This window comes from Hemibagrus wyckioides, linkage group LG03 (genome assembly GCF_019097595.1).
Source record: "Hemibagrus wyckioides isolate EC202008001 linkage group LG03, SWU_Hwy_1.0, whole genome shotgun sequence".
In the NCBI taxonomy this organism is placed as follows: domain Eukaryota; kingdom Metazoa; phylum Chordata; class Actinopteri; order Siluriformes; family Bagridae; genus Hemibagrus; species Hemibagrus wyckioides.
Genome location: NC_080712.1, coordinates 33,337,646 through 33,360,145, shown reverse-complemented (window position 1 = coordinate 33,360,145; position 22,500 = coordinate 33,337,646). Strand labels below are relative to the sequence as shown.

General features: G+C 42.5%; 2 protein-coding genes across 6 annotated transcripts in view; both read left to right on the top strand.

The window, feature by feature from the left end:
- Positions 1-19,787, top strand: part of sobpa (sine oculis binding protein homolog (Drosophila) a) — a 46,747-nt gene extending 26,960 nt beyond the window's left edge. Inside the window, exons 5-8 of one of the 4 annotated variants that reach the window (XM_058385796.1) lie at positions 8,580-8,657; positions 9,311-9,379; positions 12,204-14,240; positions 14,500-19,787. In XM_058385796.1, the coding sequence (XP_058241779.1) occupies positions 8,580-8,657; positions 9,311-9,379; positions 12,204-14,237 (2,181 nt within the window). In that variant the 3' untranslated portion in view covers positions 14,238-14,240; positions 14,500-19,787. Of the gene's footprint in view, positions 1-8,579; positions 8,658-9,310; positions 9,380-12,203; positions 14,257-14,499 lie in introns of all 4 variants that reach the window. The other 3 variants (XM_058385795.1, XM_058385798.1, XM_058385799.1) reach the window with 3 other exon arrangements.
- Positions 19,788-22,234: 2,447 nt separating this feature from the next.
- The window catches only part of slc66a3 (solute carrier family 66 member 3), an 8,934-nt gene continuing 8,668 nt past the window's right edge, over positions 22,235-22,500 (top strand). The window contains exon 1 of one of the 2 annotated variants that reach the window (XM_058386768.1): positions 22,235-22,500. This exon is cut by the window's right edge and continues 37 nt beyond it. In XM_058386768.1, the coding sequence (XP_058242751.1) occupies positions 22,401-22,500 (100 nt within the window). In that variant the 5' untranslated portion in view covers positions 22,235-22,400. The other variant, XM_058386767.1, reaches the window with a different exon arrangement.

The window sequence follows — 22,500 nt, the reverse complement described above, 5'->3', positions numbered from 1 at the left end:
AGACTGTGTGATCCGATTCTGTGATTCAGTTCAGGGATTAGACTGTGTGATCCGATTCTGTGATTCAGTTCAGGGATTAGACTGTGTGATCCGATTCTGTGATTCAGTTCAGAGATTAGACTGTGTGATCCGATTCTGTGATTCAGTTCAGAGATTAGATTGTGTGATCCGATCCTGTGATTCAGTTCAGAGATTAGACTGTGTGATCCGATCCTGTGATTCAGTTCAGAGATTAGACTGTGTGATCCGATCCTGTGATTCAGTTCAGAGATTAGACTGTGTGATCCGATCCTGTGATTCAGTTCAGAGATTAGACTGTGTGACTGTGTGATCCGATTCTGTGATTCAGTTCAGGGATTAGACTGTGTGATCCGATTCTGTGATTCAGTTCAGGGATTAGACTGTGTGATCCGATTCTGTGATTCAGTTCAGGGATTAGACTGTGTGATCCGATTCTGTGATTCAGTTCAGAGATTAGACTGTGTGATCCGATTCTGTGATTCAGTTCAGAGATTAGACTGTGTGATCCGATTCTGTGATTCAGTTCAGAGATTAGATTGTGTGATCCGATTCTGTGATTCAGTTCAGAGATTAGATTGTGTGAGCCGATTCTGTGATTCAGTTCAGGGATTAGACTGTGTGAGCCGATTCTGTGATTCAGTTCAGGGATTAGACTGTGTGATCCGACTCTGTGATTCAGTTCAGAGATTAGACTGTGTGATCCGATTCTGTGATTCAGTTCAGGGATTAGACTGTGTGATCCGATTCTCCAGATGACTCTCTGATTCAGTTGTATGTTTTGATTCTGTGATTCCGATATGATTCTGCATCAGTGAACACTGTTGTTGTAGTAAAATAATTCATGAGAGTTACTGTTACATCCCCAAAGTTATTTATAAGAAAGAAAAACCTGAATATAACCCAGGATGTAAATGAATGTCAGATGTTGATTATTGATTATTTTCCATCGAGTCCTCAAGTTTTGAAGCTACATTTTGTGTTCTTTAGAGAAGGGCATGTAGCATTAATCTGTTTTTATGTATATTTAAGATTGTGGAGGTCTGTAGAAGTTCAGGTGCTCAAGGGAATAAGTTAAAGATTTTTCAGTCCACATGTTTAATCTGGATCCATCCAGAAGGTTCTGATGTGCAAACCTCACATAAGTAGGTGTAAAGTTAAGCTGAGGGGCGGAGCTAATGTTTGCTCTCGGGCACCTCTGGGATTTAAACTCACAAACGTCTGGTTCCTGGATCGTTCCCACGGGGAATTCCAAGCTGTGGTTCCTTTCCTTCTGAAGCCATTTGTCGACTCCGAAGCTTCAACACTCGGTAAAATCACATCGAACCCGAGCCGCCTGAAGAGCTCTTATTCGTTTAGGGGGGCTCGAATTCCCGCCCCTTCTCTCGTGAGGAAATGCCCACAGTGCCTCTAATTGGTGCTGTTAAAAGACGTTGACTGAGAGCCGTGATATCAGTTACTCCGAGAGCATTTCACAGACACCCAATACCCTCACGGTGCTCGCCTCTCCTCATCCTCCTCCTCTTCCTCCTACTTCTATATACTCTATAAACAGCCTGTGTGTATGGGAGGGTCTGCCTGTCTGTCTGTTTGTGTGTCTGAGTGTTTGTCTGTATGTCTGTCTGCGTGTCTGAGTGTTTGTCTGTGTTTCTGTCTGCGTGTCTGAGTGTTTGTCTGTGTTTCTGTCTGCGTGTCTGAGTGTTTGTCTGTGTGCCTGTCTGCGTGTCTGAGTGTTTGTCTGTGTTTCTGTCTGTGTGTCTGAGTGTTTGTCTGTGTGCCTGTCTGTGTTTCTGTCTGCGTGTCTGAGTGTTTGTCTGTGTGTCTGTCTGCATGTCTGAGTGTTTGTCTGTGTGCCTGTCTGAGTTTCTGTCTGTGGATATGAGTATTTGTCTGAGTGTCTGTCTGCATGTCTGTCTGTGGGTATGAGTACTTGTATGAGTGCCTGTCTGCATGTCTGAGTGTTTGTCTGCATGTCTGTATGTCTGAGTGTCTGTCTGTCTGTCTGAGTGTCTGTATGAGTTTCTCTCTGCATGTCTGTCTGCAAGTCTGAGTGTTTGTCTGTGTGTCTGTCTGCATGTCTGTGTGTCTGTCTGTGTGTCTGAATGTTTGTCTGCATGTCTGAGTGTCTGTATGAGTTTCTGTCTGAGTGTCTGTCTGCGTGTCTGAGTGTCTGTCTGCGTGTCTGTCTGTGGATATGAGTATTTGTCTGAGTGTCTGTCTGCATGTCTGTATGCGTTTCTGTCTGAGTGTCTGTCTGCGTGTCTGAGTGTCTGTCTGCATGTCTGAGTGACTGTCTGCGGGTATGAGTACTTTTATGAGTGCCTGTCTGCATGTCTGAGTGTTTGTCTGTGTGTCTGTCTGAGTGTCTGTCTGCATGTCTGAGTGTCTGTGTGTGTGTGTCTGACTGTCTGTCTGTCTGCATTTCTGAGAGTCTGTCTGCATATCTGTCTGCGTGTCTGAGTGTCTGTCTGCGTGTCTGCTTGCATGTCTGAGTGTCTGTCTGCACTTCTGTCTGCGTGTCTGTGCTTCTGTCTGTGTGTCTGAGTGCTTGTGTACATAAATAGAGAAGATTGAGGGATGTGTGCTGATGTCATTGGTGTTTATCCCAAAGGGCCGATTAAAAGAGAGAGGTGATGTGTAGAACAAGAAAAAGTGATGGATGAGACGGAATAAAAAAGAAAAGGAGAAAAATAAAGAGGAAAAATAGTGTGGAGAGAGACATGTGAGGAGAGACATGTCAGCAACCTAAGAGAAAGAAAGAAAGAAAGAAAGAAAGAGAAAGAAAGAAAGAAAGAAAGAAAGAAAGAAAGAAAGAAAGAAAGAAAGAAAGAAAGAAAGAAAGAAAGAAAGAAAGAAGAGCAATGTGATAAGTAAAATAAAGATGGAGACAAACAGGCAAAGACAGGAACAGGAGGGAGAGAGAGAGAGAGAGAAAGAGAGAGAGAGAGAGAGTTTGCTCTCAGTCAATGAAAAGTGCAGAGTCAGTTTTAATCATGTCATCCTAAAATCTAAAATCTACAATCTTCCTGATCTTCAGTGTAACACTCACAGAGACTGCCCCCTCCTCTTTCTCTACCTCCACTACCTCTTCTTCCTCCTCTTCCTCTATCAGGTCACGTGACATTGGTGGTTTTACACACACACACACACACACACACACAGACACACAGACACAGGTGAAGGGTAATCCTAATGCATTCATATTTGCTTACAGAGTTACTGTTTTGGTGTTTTCCAGTGTGATAAAGACACACACACACACACACACACACACAGACACACACACGGTGTGTGCATTGTATTCATGCGGGTAATCGACACCTCTTTACTCTCTCGCTCACTCTCTCTCGTCTGTCTCACTTCACTCACACGTTTAGCTCCTTTTTCTCTTTCTCCCAATTTTTCCATTTACGTCGCAGCTGTAAAATGTTGTTTTGTGTGTGTGTGTGTGTGTGAACTGTGTGTGTGTGAACTGTGGCGTTTCAGTGTTAAATACCCGCAGCTGCTCCGTGTGTGAAACCTAAAACTTTGTCCATGACCAAAAGAGAAAACAGATCCAGTTGCACACACACACACAGACGCTCATGCAATGTCCCTGTCTACAGTCCAACAATGAATCTCTGTCTCACACACACACACATACACACACACATTAAAACATTCCACTCAAACCTGAGATTTTAGAGGAAGAGTCAGCTGGAGCACAGACATCGGAAAGATACCAGTCTCTAGAGTCGGTTAATGGAAAACTCGAGCTGAATGATGACCGTCTGTACATCTCCAGAGTTATGGAATGGATTTCTTAACAAATAAGCGATCGGTAGTTGATGGTTAGATGTTTGAAGATATCTGAAGCGATTTAGATAAACATCTGAACCAATCTGGAGACTGAGAATGGTGAACTGAGCATATCTGAAGGTGAAGGGTTAGTGATTATCACTGGACATCTGAAAAGATCCGAATGATCCGGAGCAGGAGGATATTGGAAAACTAAAACAAATGAAGATCTGGACAATGTGGTTGGACTTCTGAACATATTTGGAGCTAGAGAATGGTGAACTGAGCAGATCTGAAGATAAAGGGTTAAAAAAAGAGATCTAGTGATAATCACTGGACATCTAAAAAGATCGTAATGATCCGGAGCAGGAGGATATTGGAAAACTGTAGGTCATCTAGGAGGTCTAAACAGATGTAGCTCTGGGCAATGTGGCTGGACGTCTGAACATATTTGGAGCTAGTGTATGGATAACTGAACAGATCTGGAGACGAATGGTGGACATCTAAAAAGAGATGTATATCTGAAAAGGTCTAGAGTACAGAGTATAAAGATCTAAACAATATCTAGATCTGTAGATATTGGTTGGACATCTGAACATATCTGGAGCTGAAGGCTGGATATCTGAAAAGATCTAGAGCACAAGGAATAAGTAAACGTACCCATAATGGGGTGATGAGTAATGGAGTCAGTCTGGATGATGTTGTCTGGAGAACTTTAAGGTGATCACTGAATAAATCTACAGCATGAAGATTGATCATTTCACTGATCTGGAGCTGGAATGTTGGTGTCTGAATAGATCCAGAAGTATAAAGGATCGATATTTAACCAGATTTGCTCCTGGACGATGGATATCTGAAGATCTCTTTGTCCGGCGTCTGTCTGATATCCAGTTAGCGTCTCATCGTATTTTCATCGAGTCAGCCATGCTTACTTCATGTTCTCAAGTGCAGCACACACTTTTTCCAGATTTTGATTGTGTAATGCAGTTCTGTATTCCATTATTCACTCACTGTGTGTGTGTGTATTTATTGGAATGCCTTCCCTGGAGGATGTGTGGTGAGCCTCTGTGAGGAAGCGTTTGCAGGGAAACCCGACTTCACAGCACACACTGCTCTCCCTTTCTCTCATCTCTCTTTCACACACTCGCACAAACTGAAGACTAGTGTGAAATATGACAAGTAAGACAGTTTGATTAGCGTTGGTGATTAGTTTGACATCCCTAACACACATGTGCGTAAACACAAACAAATACAAGAAAAAGGTAAAAGGCTAGCTCTGCTAAAAAAGCCAATTCTGCACTCTTTTTGAACATTTGAACTTCTTATTCTTTGTACATTTGGCCTACTGAGAACATTTGCTCACTGCAAACGAAGGTTATTGTAAACAATAACAACCCTGGTACTCTGGTCAACTTTAGGGTTAGTGAGGTTAAAGTTAACATACGTGATGTAGTAAGAGCTCAAATACAGAATGGAACATGTTTTATGACTTGTATTTTATCAAATAACGGTAAAGGTTGATGTTACTGTGGTACAGTTTACGATTATTGTGGTAAAAGATGAAGTTACTCAGGTAAAAGTTGGTATTACTGAGGTAAAGATGAAGGTTTCTGAGGTAAATGTTTAAATTACTGATGTAATGCTTAAGGTTATTGAGGTAAAGGTCAAAGTCACCGTGGTACAGTCTAAGGTTTTTGATGGAAAGGTTGCTGAGATACATGTTAGGATTACTGAGGTAAAGCTTAAAGTTACTGAGGTAAAGGCCAAAGTCACAGTGGTAAAGCCTTTTTTGATGTAAGAGTTGAAGTTGCAGAGGTAAATGTTAAGGTTTCTGAGGTAAAGGTCAAAGTCACTGTGGTAAAGTCTAAGGTTTTTGATGTAAAGGTTGAAGTTACTGAGGTAAAGGTTAGAATTTCTGAGGTTAAGTTTACTGGGGTAAAGGTCAAGGTTACTGGGGTAAAGGATAAAGTTATTAAAGTTACTGAGGTTAGGATTACTTATGTAAAGATTGACAAGTAACAGATTAAGGTTGGTGGGGTATATTTTAAGGTTACAGAAGTAAAGATTACTGAGGTAAAGCTTAAGTATACTGAGGTAAAGGTCAATGTCACAGTGGTAAAGTCTAAGGTTTTTGATGTAAGGGTTGAAGTTGCTGAGGTAAAGGTTAGGATTACTGAGGTAAAGCTTAAGGTTACTGAGGTAAAGGTTAGGATTACTGAGGTAAAGAATGACAGGGCACAAATTGAGGTTGGTGGGGTGTATTTTAAGGTTAGAGAAGTAAAGATTACTGAGGTAAAGGTTGAGGTAACTGAGGTAAAGGGTAAGGTTGCTGCAGTTAAGGTTATTGTTATGTAAGCTTAAGAAACTGAGTAGGACATTAAGGTTACTGAGGGAAAGGTGACTCAAAATAAAAAGTGTGTGTATGTGTGTGTGTGTGTGTGTGTGTGTGGTACCTGTTAGCAATTAAGCCCAGGCTCCCGCAGGACTGGTTGCCATGGCATTGGGAGTCACTGTGAAAGGTGATTATTTCATAGCTACCAGCCAAAAAGAACTTGCACACACACACACACACAGACACACACACACACTTATGAATGTAGTTACACATTATCAGTTACACTGCAGCGTGTCAGCTACAATAAAAAACACCAACACCATTTCACTTCCAGTTTGCTCCATTCTGATATGTATGTAGCTAGCCTGAGAGTTTACTGGTTTCAAGTGTAGCTTTCAAATGTAATGTAAAAATTCCAGAAAACCCATGTATCTGTCAAAGCGTGTAATTCCAGTAAAATAGTTGAGTAGGCTAATATGGTTTGCAGTGTTAGCTAGCTTAACCTGAGCATGCTAAGCAGTATTACTTAGTAATGCATTAAAAAAAGAAAGATGAAGTGTGAGCTTTTGGAAGTAGCCATGGGGAGAAAACAACAGAATGAGAGAAAGAGAGAGACTAATGAGCTGACAGAAGGACGGGGCGTTTTAGGTGTGTCACTCAAGTGTGTGTGTGTGTGTGTGTTTCACTCTGTTTGTTTGTATGTGTGCCGATCCGTGTCCTTGGAAAGGCACATGTTGCCTGACAAGGTGAGGCACACACACACACACACACACCTGTGCTGCCCCTGGTAACCAGATGGAGGTTGGCAGATACATCTGTAATACCCAAAGGATGTCTTTCTCTTTCACACACATGCGCACACACTCATACACACACACATACATTCGCACAGCCATATGGATTGTGCTGTACAGTATGGTAGAATGAGGCTGTCAATAACCACACACACACACACACACACACACTCAATTAGCACAGTGCCAGTGTTAAAGAGGTGTTCATTGTTCAGTCTGGCACAGTGTGTGTTGGCATACACACACAGGTTAGTCGTGTAAAGTAGGTCAGCTTGCTTTGTAGGTGTGTGTGTGTGTGTGAGAGAGAGAGACGGTTTTGGCTGCATGTTTGATTCGACCGCATGTTATCAAGCCAGCAGCTCATTTGGATTGCAGAAATTCCCTCTGTGTGTGTGTGTGTGTGTGTGCGTGTGCGTGTGTGTGTAGTCTCATTAGTACTATATGTAAATGAGTTGGCATGGGTCCAGAGGGTCAGAGCTGCAGCAGTGTGAAATAAAGAAGAGACACTGAGTAGAGCATGTACATATAGATGAACATCTGTGTGTGTGTGTGTGTGTGTGTGTCTGCTACATTAAAGAGCTTCGTTAAATTCTTGATCAAAATCGACTCTTTTATAGGGAGCAGATGTGAAAATTTTGACATAATGGAAATATTTGGTTGGTGCTCTTATTTTTTAAAACAAAACTGAAAAGGAGTGAAAGCTTATCTTGACTCGCGGCTGTGGCTAGCATGGTGATGACTAGCTCCTGAGTGGTGAAAGTCTTCACCCCACTGTAGGAAGATCACGAGCGAGAATCTGTACGAAGCCGCAGTTCTCCAAAGGGGCGGGACTTACTCTGTCTCTCCTGTCAATCACAGCGACACTAGCCAAACACGGCCGTGTGTCAGCTTGTGTATGTGGAAGAGGGCAGAGTGCGCTTTCCTCTGGAGTCACTGACCAGCACTGCTGCCCTTGATGACCTGGAATCTGTCCATTTATTTCATCCTGACATTTTCGAGCGATTTAAAATGGTGTTACTCTGTCAGGGTTTGGTTAGCGTGTCAGTTTCATATCTCAGTGTTTGTTTGTTTGTTTTGTTTTGTTTATTTATTTGCATTTGCATAATGACTTGGGCAGAGCATGGACAACATGGCCTTGGAGTACACACACACACACATTCAACCAAATGTCTCACAATGTCTTTTCCACAATGTTAAAAGGAAGAAAGAAACAAAGAAATTAGAAATGAAAGTAAAGGGAGTTAGGGAGGGAGGAAGGAAGGAAGGAAGGAAGGAAGGAAGGAACGATAGAAGGAAAGAATGAAAGAAAGAAGGAACGAAAGAAGAAAAGAAAGAAAGAAAGAAAGAAAGAAAGAAAGAAAGAAAGAAAGAAGAGCAGGAAAGAAGGAAGGAAAGAGAAGTGCTTACATTATTTTTGATTACATCAGAATGAAATGTTAAACTTATTTTTTACCTCTGTCTCTCACTTTCTCTTTCACACACACACACACACACACAGCCTGTTTTTCTCTCTGCAGGTGAGTGCATGCGACTGCTCTATCGTTCACTCCATCCATGCATCCCATCCATCTCGCTCTTCTTTTCCTTCCGTTCTCTGCTGTGTGTGTGTGTGTTTTGTGTCCATGCGTATAAGGGTCGTTGTGTCTCTCCTGTAGGCCAGAGAGGAGGAGGCCTCCACGCAGCACAGCAAAGACACGCCCAGACTTGTCCTCAAGACACACAGCGATGCGCTTGTAAGACATTTCAACCCCCGCAGTGTGGAGTGTGGTGGACAGGAAGTGGACAGGAGATGTGATTTCACCTGAAGTGTTTGTTCCTGTGTTTCCATCCAAAACGTTACCTGCGTGCCTTTCTGTCGTTTAGAGACGCATTCAATTACATACACACACACACACACACACATACACACACATTTATAACACTGTTATAAACACACTGTCAGTGTCGCTGCTCCAGTTTGTCGTTAAACACACTCATGCTTTCTGTCGTTTTATATTTAATCACATTTACTTTTTCATTTTTTTTACACTTGTTTTTAAAATTAAGTAATTAATTTATTTATTTATTAATTAATTTTATTTATTTATTCATTTATTTGATTATTTACGTTAAATTCATGGATGGAAACAACAGCAACACAAACACAAACACTTAAAGGAATACTCCAGAGCAAGAAGAAATTCTTGTCCACGACACACACACACACACACACACACATGCACACACACACACACTAGTGAGTATTCCTTTAAAACTCAGGGAATCACACCTTCTTTACCATCACTCCATTTATTCATGTTTAATTTCAACATTGTCATTCTGCATTGCATTGTATCAGACTCTGTGTGTGTGTGTGTGTGTGTGTGTGTCTTAATGGCCGACTCAGTCGGGGGTCAGAGGTGAAGGAGACGCGGGAGACGAGTTGAGATGTAAACCAGAGGCGCTAATGTCCGAGGTAATTACGGAAAGAAAAAGAGCACAAAATAAACGACTGTAATTAGAGAGAGAGAGAGAGAAGGGGAGGGAGGAGAGAGAAGGATGGACGAGGGAAAGAAAAGAAAGAAGGGTAAATAGAAAGCAAAGACAGAAAAGAAGTAAGAAGAAAGGTGAAGAAAAGAGATATAAAAATGTGGAATAAAGGCAGAGAAGAAGGGATGGAGAAAGACAAAATAAAAAGGAACAGAAAGATTGGAAAAGAGATATACATGAAAAATTAAGAAAGTGGAGAAAAAGATAATAGAATGAAAGTGAGAGAGAAAGAAGAGCAAAGTGAGGAAGAAGAGAAGGAGAGAAAAGAAAAGAAAACAGACAAATGAATAAGGTAAAAGTGAAGAGTGAGGAGAAAAGAAAAGAAGAGACTGAGGGAAAGAAAAAAGGAGTGGAGGCAGAGAGAGAGATGGAGAGAAGGCTAAAGAGATTTAAAAACAGAATTAAAGAGAAATACAATTCAAAGGTGAAAATAAAAGTTAAGGGAAAAAGTAAGGGAATAAGGATGGAGAGAAGGAGGGGGGCTGAGAGCGGAGAAAAATGGAGAGAGATAAAGTGGTAGAGTACGAAGGTGAAATAGAGAGATGGAAGATAGAGGGAGAGAGAAAATGGATAGAATCAGGAGGAAGAGAAAATGAAGATGAAGATAGGAGGAAATGTAGAGGGGAAAAAAGAAAGAATAAAAAAATGAGAAAAGAATAGGAGGAAAGGGGGAGATAAACAGAAAAATAGAAAGAAAGAGAGGAAGAGTGCCGGAGAAAAAGGATAGGAGAAGAGAGAAAGAAAGAGGTAAGGGTGGAATAATGCATGAATGAAGGCTATGTATAAAATAAGGAAGAGAGAGAGAGAGAGAGAGAAGGAGGAGTGAGGGACTCCATTAGCGTAATGTGCAGTGAAATGTCCTGCTCAGAGCGGTGACTCGTTAAGTGCTCTCCATCTGTGCTGCCGTATAAACGAGGGGAAATTAACGCTTGTCTATAATTCAACACACACACACACACACACACACACACAAAACCTCACTTCACTGCATCAAGCCGTTTCACAAATGTTATTAGCCAAGTTGTGAAGAGAAGTGACAAAATGATGTAATCAAAAACAGACAGCCGTGTCAGTACTTCACAGGATTTTAGCTAACATGCTAATATGACATGATTTCTGACAGGATTCGTCATAAATGTTCAAAACCTTCACTGCTAATGCTACCAGGTTAGCTCATATGATTTTAACTGACAGGATTTTAATGTTTCTAAATGTTTCAGAGGTTCACTAGCTAGCAAACATGATAATCTGACAGGACTGTATGTGTCATATTCATAAATGTTCAGATTGTTCACCACTCCTGCTAGCTAGCTGAAGTGTTTCTGTCATATTTATTAATGTTCATCATCCTTTTTGTTTAAAATCCCCTGACAGGATTTGAAACTCACTCTTCTATATGTAAATAATCGTCATTAGCTAAAGCGCTATTGGACAGGATGAACCTGATGGGATTTCTGAGGGAATTTTAAACCGTTTACATCATTCTCCGTCGGTGAGGCTGAACTAGCTAGCTAGCATGCATTAACTGAACAGAATCTCTGACAGGATTTTATATAACTCGTAAACGTCCGTAAACCACTCTGCTAAAGCTCTCCAGCTAGCTTATATAAACTAGCCGGGTTGTTAATGGGATGTAAGCCATCATTGTTTATAATCCTCACTGCTGATGCTAGTTAGCTAGTCAGTGTCCTTGCAGGAATCCTAAAATGAGTTTTGTAAATCGGATTCGTCGTAGTTTAGCCAGAAAGGACATTTAAATAAAAAACGTATTATTGTTTATAGTCGATGTTGCTGTTAAGCCAGCAGGCTAATATGATTACTCTTATTCACTAATAATCAGAGCTAAACTGACAGGATTGGACCTGGCACCCTGGCTGTGTGTGTGTGTAGTGTTGTGAGTGTTAGGAGTGTGTTAAAGACTTGTGTAATTGTAATAGAGGCCAGGGCTGTCTCTATTGTTTAAGTGTGTGTGTGTGTGTGTGTGTGTGTACTTGAGAGAGACAAGGAGAGGGTAAGACAACGTATATGTCATTGTCACTGACTGAACCGACAGCTGATTAATCCTCTTATTACTTCCTGTGAGACTGAGTTTGTTCGGTAATCATCTCGCTAGGCCTGGGGCAAATCCGTGAGTCTGAATTGCACCTGTCAACCTGAGCAGTTCTCATGAGGAGAAACAGACAGCAGACACACACACATACACAGGTCTCCTTTTCAGACATGTCCTTGTCAGGTTCCGTTAGTGTCACCTTGAATACACATCTAGTTTTGTGTGTATTTGCACACACACACACACACACACACACACACATATGATTGTTCCTTGAAGGGAAAACCTTTTAGTCGTGACTGCCTGTGTTTGACCCTGCAGCTCTGCCAGAGGCGACTGACTGTGACAAGCAGTGACTCTGTGTGTGTGTGTGTGTATGTGTGTTTGTATGTGTGTGTGTGAGAGAGAGAGAGAGAGAGAGAGATGTTGTGTGAAAGTTGTTCCCCCGCAACAGGGAAATGGACATTTGGTGTTTGGATGAAAAAGTTAAGCTGCTGTTAAAATTTTATGGCATAATTGTCATGTTTCTTAACTTGGAGTGGTCATTTTTTTAAACCCACACATACATTTAAGTCTAAGTACTGAGAACAACTCTTGAATTATTTATTCAGAGAATCTGTAGCACTGTCTGATGCTGTGATAATCTTAATGACCTGAAACATTTACATGCTGTATGTTGTGTGTGTTTTGTGTTTTCCAGGTGTGTGACTGGTGCAAGCACATCCGCCACACTAAAGAATATCTGGATTTTGGCTCAGGTGAGCGGCGACTCCAGTTTTGCAGCGCTAAGTGTCTCAACCAGTACAAGATGGACATCTTTTATAAAGAAACCCAGGCGGCCCTGCCTGGTGGACTGTGTAACCCTGTTTATCCGGCCGGAGACGGAAAAACGGAAGCAAACACCGGGGTCCAACTTCTGACCCCTGACTCTTGGAATGCACCTTTGAGCGAGCTAAGGCCCCGCAAGGCACCATCACCGGGGGCAACAACATCCGGAGCTGGACACTCGGGATCCATGTCTGCATCACCCTCTGATTCCAGCGCCGCAGGTTCAGCGTCTTCATCGTCCTCATCCTCGGTGAAAATCCCCACGCCAAGGCCACATGAGAGTCCAACGTTACCCCCACCACCCCTGCCACCACCCCCTGGACCTGGAATTCACCCACCAATGGGTGTTGTGCCCAATGGAAGCCCTCCAATGATAATGACGCCCCGCGGCCCAGTGCCCCTGCCCCTCTTCATGGAGCACCAGATGATGCAGCAAATCCGCCCTCCCTTCCTACGCCCTCCTGGCCCTAACAGCCCCCTTCCTAATCCCATGATTCCAGGAATTGGGCCACCTCCGCCACCTCGAACCTTGGGCCCTCCATCTAGTCCCATGCACCGACCCCTGCTTTCGCCTCATGTCCACCCCTCTTCCACCCCTACCTTGCCAGGTAACCCTCCTGGAATAATGCCCCCTCATCCAGGTACCCACATACCTGGACTTCCCTTCCCACCGGTTAACATGATGCCACCAGGGCCCATACCAGTGCCACCTATGATGAATTTTGGCATGCCATCACTGGCCCCATTAGTGCCCCCTCCAATGCTTTTAGTGCCGTATCCTGTAATTGTGCCATTACCAGTCCCGATTCCCATCCCTGTTCCTATCCCGATCAGTCCAAAGGCATCAGGCGATCGCCCAGGGAATGATGGGATGCTTCCAGAAGTTTCTGGTGAGCATAGCGACTCGCAGGACTCGTCCTTCTCCCCCAGTTCATCCAGAGGAGAAGGTGGAGCTCATAAGCAAAATTCCTCCGGCTCAGATGTGCTTTCTCCAGACATTTCCAGTCAGATGGAACGGCATAGTATGAGCTTGATTAAAACAGAAAGTGCTGGAAGTTCCAGTTTATCACATCCAGGATCCCCCACAGAAGCACCAGCAAATGGAATAATTGACTTGACGACAAACCGGCGCTCCCGGCAGCAGCTAGTGATCCAGAGAGCCGCGCCATGCGTGCAGGTGAAGCCCGAGCCTGAATCGACCACACCCACAAGTCTAAGCGTGTCAAGGGTGGGTGAATGTGAAATGAATGAGAGAGATTCCTGTAGCAGAGGGCCATTAGAGGACACACAAAACGACAGAGACACAGAGATTAAAAGCCCACTGAACAACATTACTCTGCCTTGTGCTGACCCTTCATTCTGTAGTGCTACGCCTCTACTATCTCAACCAATCACATGCAGCCTTTCTACCCCCCTGGCCAGCATCAGTGTGACCAAAACAGAGCCAGGTACTGCTACACCTTGTAATGTGATTGTTAATGGCAGCTGCAGCATGCAGCCACTAGATCCCACAGTCCGGACACCCCCTCCAGAACAGCGCCCTGCTGTGGAAATGACCCGAAGGACAGCCACAATCTGTGACGAGCCAACTGAAGGAGAGGACCTGAAGGAAAACAGCTGCTCAGCCATCGAGCGAACCTTTTCCGAGCAGGCTGTAGCACCTGGGCGTGCCGGAGAGGAAAAATCCCAAGAGGCAGAAGACGCTGCATCTGGAGCAGACCATGCATACGCCTTGCCCCTCATGCCTAAACCAGGCTGCGTCATTCAGCCTGTGCCAAAACCAGCAGATAAGACGGCAGCCATATTGCCGTGCGGCTTGGAAACTCCATTATCAGCGGTGGGAGCAGCGGATATGGAGCCACCGTTGAAAAGGAGGTGTTTGCGCATCCGCAATCAGAACAAGTGAAGAGTAAGAAAGCTTGCAGGTCAATCACTTACTATTTTTTTTATTATTTTTTTGCCGATTTAATCTCAGGCTAACTTTTAACTTGTGTGATAATAATGTAGAATGATAGGAAGCCAAATATGACTACAAGGGGCTACTTTTACCTTTGAATTAGGCTGCAGATTTGGTATGGAAACGCCTGCCGCGTATAAGACTTTAAAATCTATTGTGTGATTACCAGAAGATGGTATCATTTTCTTTTTCTGCTCTCTTTCTCTGACAGACACTTACATCTCACCAAAGGGACAAAAGCGGAGCACTGCAGCAGATCCCATCAGTCCACCAATCACCATGTCAGCATAACCTTCTCTACAAGCTCAATTATGTCTCTGTTAGATAAATGATTGCACTCTCCCTCCTCTCAGAACAGACTGATCCCACGGATTCCTTTGAGGGACGAATTTTCGATTGACCGTTCAAACTTCTGACTGTACGTGAACCTCTGTTTTTCATCACTGTTTGGTATTATTCTATCTACACGGACGTGTCTCCCTCTACAGGTCCGGTTCAGCGCTGCAGTGCTACGGATTGTGATGTAGATATAGAGTTGTGACAAGGCCAAAACTTGGGTGATAAAGCCAAAACAGCAATCATGAGAGGTCCAGTGGCCTGCCAATGAAACATGCAAAAGATGAACTGGACCAGCTCCTGAACAGGCCCGGAATCGGGCCTTAAACATGGCCTTAAACATGAGGCCTGCCAATCAGATGTGCCCACAGATAACAGACAAGTATTTTTGTTTACTTTCAGTGTTCAGACAAGTCTGCTTTTGTTTATATGTGGTTAAAGAGAAAGAGCTGGAGCTCTGGGATGCCAGTGGTGTCACACTTTAAATGGACAGAGTGCCAAGAAAGTGAAAGGTCACTGTGGTCACATTCTTTGGTGACATCTCTCTTTTTTTCATTTTTTTTTTTTTTTACTTTTCCTTCTTTCTTTGGCACCACCAGCAAGAACTGTACTGAACTGTTCCTCTGTGTCCTTTCTGGCCACCAGAATGACCTGAAATGTCAAAAATACTCCCCCTGCTGGAACAGAATGGACATGAAGAATGGAAAAAAAGAGGATTGCAGTGCTAATGAAGATTTCTAGCCAGTTATGGTGGCGTGTAAAAGGGAAGGATGTGCAATGTAAAGTATCACGGAGGCATGGATGACAGGGTAGAAACAACGTGGCTTAAGTTAAAAACAAGACTCAACATCAAAATCCAGCCTCCTGGAGATCAGCAGATGGATGTACATGGCCATCAGAGTTTTATATATGGGACATGGTGCTCCAGGGCACTGGAGTCCAGCATGGTGGTGATTTCTCTAGTTTAACACACGTATTAAAGCTGATTATTGGCCGTCTTTATGTCAGGGAATCAACACACTGTGCTGAACTCCAGTTCTTCACTCTTCTACTGTTCTAGATGAGTAGCCCAATAAATCATGCCATTATTTATGTTAGTCAAATAAGTCCACATGAATCCATAGTCAAATCAGTTCAGTCACACGAATCAACCTCAATCAATTAATCAATCAATCAATCAGTAGTTAAGATGTTCAGCATGATGAGCTGAGTACAGGTCTGGGATTTTACTGAGGTCTTTTTGGTTTCATGGATAAGTTATGTTATATAATACTCTCTGTTTTTGCCAACTTGCAGTTTTTCATTAAGTGGCCATGACTTTGCTGTCCCAAGCAACATTTTTTTTTTGCATTCTGGTTTTTCAAACTTGTGGATTAGACATGCTATGGTTTGCAGAAATGACACACAGACCTGGTCTAGATAAGAATGGAAAAGAGGAGGTTAAATACAACTGGTCTTTAGACTCTGTCAGATTTGTCTGAAGGAAGTTTGAAGCAAGCATCACAAGGCTTCCTGCCAAAACTTGAAGAAAGCTGAGACACCAAATCAACACTTACAAATCTTCAAGGAACCTTTAGACCTTCAGAAACAAACCAGCAAAGTTAAAAAAAAATGAAAATGAAAGGCGATCTCTAGCTCTGTGAGAGTGTAATTCAAAGCTTGTAGAGTGTGTGTGTGTGTATGTGTGTGAGGTTCAGGTCTCACCAAGAACCCGAGGCATTTCGGCACGTTCGGTTTTAATAAAAAGAAATCATGGTCGTCTAAAACAGGGGGACAGGAAATGATGCGAGAACTTGCTGAGGAAACCGTGTGTCATTTTAGGGTGTCCGGAAAAAAGTCAAGGTCCTCTGAGATTTTTCCCAACACCCGGGGTGTGTGTGTGTGTATGTGTGTGTGTGTGTGTGTGTGTAACATCACACTAAAATATCAGCTCCCATTCACCCGAGAGCTCCAGTTCCTGAACCGGCTCTCTGTTTTCGTTTCAGATTTTCCCTCGCTCTCAGCAGCGCAGTGTCATCTTCTCTAATTTCTGTGTTTGGTTTGATCCGTCCCCGCTAACGTCAGCCAAAATCTTCCCTCACTTTTTTTTTCCTATTTGTCCCTCCATCTTTACTTTTAAGATGAATGTGGAGTTGGTGCTGGCTTTTTTGGGGAGTTTTTTTGGACTCACTTTTATGTCACACACATTTTCTGGTAGAACTGAACTTATGAGGACCGAAAGGTTCTCATAAGCACCATAATGTGAGGGTTCACTTGGAGATAAAACACACACACACACACACAGTAGTTTCTAAACCACAAGCAGTCGAGAATTTTTCCCCCTTCAGTTAGTTTCTCCTTATGGAGGACAGGACTTAAATCTGGGGTCTCATGGTAGGATAGTGTGTGAACAGGAATACACACACACTCATAAACACACACAGGGATCCCTTTCAGTCTGGCTTTCACATCCCTGTGACTCACTAGAGGAAAAAAACATGAATATAATATTTATATCAATTTATCCATTTTACCTTTGACCAAAAAAGGACACAGTTAGGTCAATTTTTACCCCAAGAAACTTTTCATGAAGTGCAGTCTTCAGTCCGCATCTCCACCGTCTCCGTTACTTACACACGTTTTGCTGAATTGACCAGAAATCAGTAAAAATCACTAAAAATGATAAAACACTAGATATACACACCCAAACACTCCAGCACCTCTCAGATAACGCTGTAAACTGAAATATTGTATATTTTCCATCCGACCCCATCTGTGTGTGTGTGTGTGTGTGTGACCTTGCTGTTGTAACCTGATTCGTGCAGACTGGACAGATATAACTCTGAAACTCAACCCCGCTGTAGTGTCTGTGGTTTCATGCAGACAAGACAATGACACCAGCATAAAATAAAAAAAAGCGTGTGTGTGTGTGTGTTTTGTGACAGCGAGTGCTGTCCTTGATAAGCGAGAACAGCGAGAGAAAATAAAAGGCTTAAAGGAAAGCTTTGCCACACTCCGAGCTAGCGACAAAATCCAAAGTGTGTTACGTAAGAACGCTGTGTTCAAGCCACTTCATGTCCTTTTCTTCTGGCTTTATGTTCATGAATTATATCCCCTGTCCATCTCCAGTCTCTATACCCAGGAAAATGAATACTTTTTTTTTTAGCAAAACACGTCTCTCCTGCTAACAATGAACTGCCATACCGCGTTGTGTTTAAATCTGTTCCTTTGCTCTGTATCTTCCCCTGGAACATCACAGCCTTCATCAAGCTCAAATCCTTATGCTTGTCCATTTTTCCTGCTTCTAACATCAACTTTGAGGACAAAATGTTGACTTGCTGCCTAATATATCCCACCCACTAACAGGTGCCATGATGAGGAGATCATCAGTCTTATTCACTTCACCGGTCAGTGGTCAGGATGTTATGACTGATCGGTTTATAGTATAAACTAGGTGTTTTACTCAGGAGGTGTTCATTCCTCTGTATCGGGGGAAATAGAGATATAGGGGATGAGGTTGTGGTGTTGGATTACTAGTCGTAAGGTTATGAGTTTGAATCCCAGGTCCACCCAGCATCCACTGATGCTGGATCGGATATCGTCAGTGCTTTATTTCAAAAGCTGATGTCGGATCTTGTTACCATGACAACGAACCTATAAGCTTGGATTAGGAGCTGGAAGCTTGTGACGCTTTTACGTCTGGATGTTTGGAGATGTTTGCTGCATGAGTTACAGCCGGGGTGTCATTAAGAGAAAGTCGTTAGCGGGCGTCTTGAGATAAGTTTTCTACAGTTGTTAGGTTTGGTGAAGTTATTTGTGAGACCGACCCCAGGACACACGCTTCCTGTAGCCACCGTGAGAAAGAACTGAGGGTGAAGTGAATCAGACTGTAGCTTTCTGAAGCCTAGAGACTGTGGCATCGTTAACGTGACACGTCATTTTAGACACGCCACCTCCACATGACCATACAAAAGTTCTGTGTTTTCTTCTAACCGAATTCACACACAGGTCAAGGAACAGACTTTCAGCCAAAACTAATCTTTTGCTTGGTGTCAGCGTGTCACAGGGAACTAGAGCCGGTGGAATAACACTGTTTTCTGTTTTCTCCAGTTGTTCAGGAGCATTCTGTGTGAACAGAGAGAGAGAGAGAGAGAGAGAGAGAGAGAGAGAGAGAGAGAGAGAGAGAGAGAGAGAGAGAGAGAGAGAGAGAGAGAGAGAGAGAGAGAGAGAGAGAGAGAGAGAGAGAGAGAGAGAGAGAGAGAGACTGGTGGTGATGTGCCCTGGGGTTTATTGAGGCAGAGAGAGGGCAGAAACCCTGTAAAGCATTAACCGTGTCTGGACGTGTGCCGATAATCAGTTCCACGATATTCAGCGTGTATTTTACTACATGATATTGTCAGAGGATCGTCCTGTTATAGGGCTGTTATTTATTTAATTTAATTTATTTAAGCTTCTTCACAGATGTCTATGCTTTTTTTATTTACTTTCCAAAAATGTTTTATTTCTTTTTCTGTAACTGTCATAATAATAATAATAATAATAATAATAATATTAATAATAATAATAATAAACATGATAAAACAATTATGACAAAAGCCAAACCTGTAACGTCGGCACATGATGGCCAAATCACGTCTCAGATATCATACCGGACTTTTACTTTTTCTTTAAAGTGAGATTTGCATATTCATGAGTGTGGGTGTGGCTGCACTGTATTGATTCATGAACGAATTAATCATTTGTTTATTCATATAATTATGGAACATTCTGGCTTCTGCAGATCCGATGTCATACAGTGGATCTATACAGTACCGGTCACTCAGACAGCACCAACAGCCAGAATTATGCAATGACCGATTCTTACTCTTACTGCACTCTGTGAGGCGGACGATGGAAAAAAAAAAACAAAATCGCAATTTTTAACCTTGTTCAAAGTTTTCGCAGGTGAAGAAAAGCTGCCTTAACTGTTGCTTCTGCACTCCAGCAGTCTGATGTTAGAAAAATCATCCACTTTGTAAAAAAAAAAAAAAAAACCACAAGAGAAAAACCCAGTAATCCGATATAAGGATCATTCTCGTCTTCATGTATATAATGATTTTTTTTCCCTCAGTGACTTGTCTGTGATGGGGGATTCACAAACGAGTCGACTCAAATCGACGTGAATCAGATGGATTCATTTGCAAACGATTCGATTCTGATTGCAGCGAATTCGATGAATTAATTCGCAAATGAGTCGACTCGAATCGACGTGAATCAGATGGATTCATTCACAAATGAGTCGACTCGAATCGACGTGAATCCGAGAAATTCATTCACAAACGATTCGATTCAGATTGGTGTGAATCGGATTAATTAATTCGCAAACGAGTCGACTCTTATGTGAATCCGATGAATTCATTTGCAATCGAGTCAACGTGAATCCGATGAATTCATTAGCAACCGAGTCGATTCTTACGTGAATCTGATGAATTCATTCACAAACGAGTCGACTCTTATGTGAATCCAACAAATTCATTTGCAAACAAGTCGACTCGAATCAACATGATTCGGACGAATTTATTTGCAACCGAGGCGATTCGATCCGAGTCGACACTTATGTGAATCCGATGAATTTCTTCGCAAACGCAGGACAAAAGGTTCTTTCTGAAACACACCAAAAAACGAAACCATTCTGTTCTTCGGGTTTGCGGTTGTCATGGTAACAGCTGCTCAGTTAGCCAATCAAACGAATCAAAACCGAATCGAAATTCACTGAAGTGAGTCGACACACCCGTCACTTCGATTCTTTGTACTCCACCTCACCTGCCCCGGTGTTGTTTCTGCCCTTGTAAATCGTACTCGCGGAACATTTTATAGTATTATTTATTAATGACAAAGTGTTTGCATTTGCAAATAAATAAATAAAAACAGAAGGAACGTGGCTTTTTGAACAGGGTAGCCTGATGAGAGGCATTCAGCCCACGTTTGTTCATTTCTTTTCTAAATTCAGAAAAGGAAACCGCAGGAATAATAATAATGATGATCTTTTTGTCTTTTTATTATGAAATTGTTATAATAAAAAAAATAAATAAAAAAACGTTGCCAAGTTTGCTTTTAAAAAACAAATGTATCTTTTTTTGTCTTGTAACAGTATTTGTTTTGAACGAATAAATAGAGGCAAAAGAAATTTTTCCATCTGGCTCCTTCATGTCCTCCATTGACTTGAATCTCACAAATCTACTGAACACTCCCTCATACTGGACACTATACTGCCAAAAGTATTGGGACACCCCTCCGTATCATTGAATTGAATTCAGGTGTTGTTTTTCAGGGGTTGGGCTCGGCCCCTAAGGTCCAGTGAAAGGAACTCTTAATGCCTCAGCTTCATACCAAGACATTTTGGACAATTTCATGCTCTTTGTGGGAACAGTTTGGGGATGACCCCTTCCTGTTCCAACATGACTGCACACCAGTGAGCAAAGCAAGGTCCATAAAGACATGGATGAGTGAGTTTGGTGTGGAGGAACTTGACTGGCCTGAACAGAGTCCTGACCTCAACCCCATAGAACACCTTTGGGATGAATTAGAGTGGAGACTGAGAGCCAGACCTTCTCATCCAACATCAGTGCCTGACCTCACAAATGCGCTTCTAGAGGAACGGTCAAAAATTCCCATAAACACACTCCTAAACCTTGTGGACAGCCTTCCCAGAAGAGTTGAAGCTGTTATAACTGTAAAAGGCGGGACAACTCCATATTACATTCATGTGCATGGAAAGGCAGACGTCCCAAAAACGTTTTTTGACCCCTTGCTGCTGCAATAACGCCTGAAAACGAGCGCTCAGGGCAAACAAGCGAGTCGTCTGGTCACTGAAGGGGAAAGGACGCAGAGTGTAGACTGGTTTCTGGTGGAAGTTTCCAACACCCCAGCTTTTTACAGCACTCACACCTGCCTGAATAGGAAGTGACGTCTAAGTGTGGAACAGAACGCTAACGCTAACACTTCTGCTCAGCTCTATCGTAAACAAAACCCCAACGCTGCTAGCTAGTGTGCTAACATACATATTCATAACTATTCACATCTCTTAGCAGGGATTATAAACAAAGTAGAGAAATGCTTTCATTTGCAAATACATTTTTATATCCCATATTCGGAACCTTCACGTTTTTGAAGTGATTTATTTACATACACTTATAAAAAAAAATTTTATTAAATAAATTTGGACACAGAGAGAGAGAGAGAGAGAGAGAGAGAGAGAGAGAGAGAGAGAGAGAGAGACCGGGTTCATGAAATAAAATGTTGTAGCTGAGATGTTTGTGAAGATATTGAACATAAATTGTTGATATATCGCCCTGAAACTGAAGATATTGATGCAAAAAATGTTAAAAATCAAAGAAGATTTAAACAGTAACGGTTTTAACGGATCACGTATATGCTTAATATAGCCAAAAGCTAGCGTGTGAAGATTTAGAGTGGAAATATAGCAAATTTTGAACTTTATATGAGCCATTATTGATGTTAAATATATATATTTATTAGATAGTGGAAGTGTTTAAATTAACACAGATATTCTTCAAAAAAAACCAAAAACAAATAATTTTTACACACTTGGCAACCCGCCGAAGCAACGGATGCCGCGGTGGATCAACCAGATCTCGCTGACGTGGGCGGAAGAGTGTTCTCTCTCTCTCTTTGAATAAGCTTCCGCATATTTTCCCGGCTCGGGTTCGAGTGATTTATCTCATCAACTCGGCTTCGGGTTCCAGTGTAAGTGGGTCTCCGTGGCTGGACACCGGACCGGACGTGATAGAGGGTGACATGATGCTGCTGCACGTGGCTAATTTTAGCACGTTGTTCGTGTGCATGGTGCTGAAACTTCCCCAGATTTTGGTGCTGATGAGGGCGAAGACCACCACCG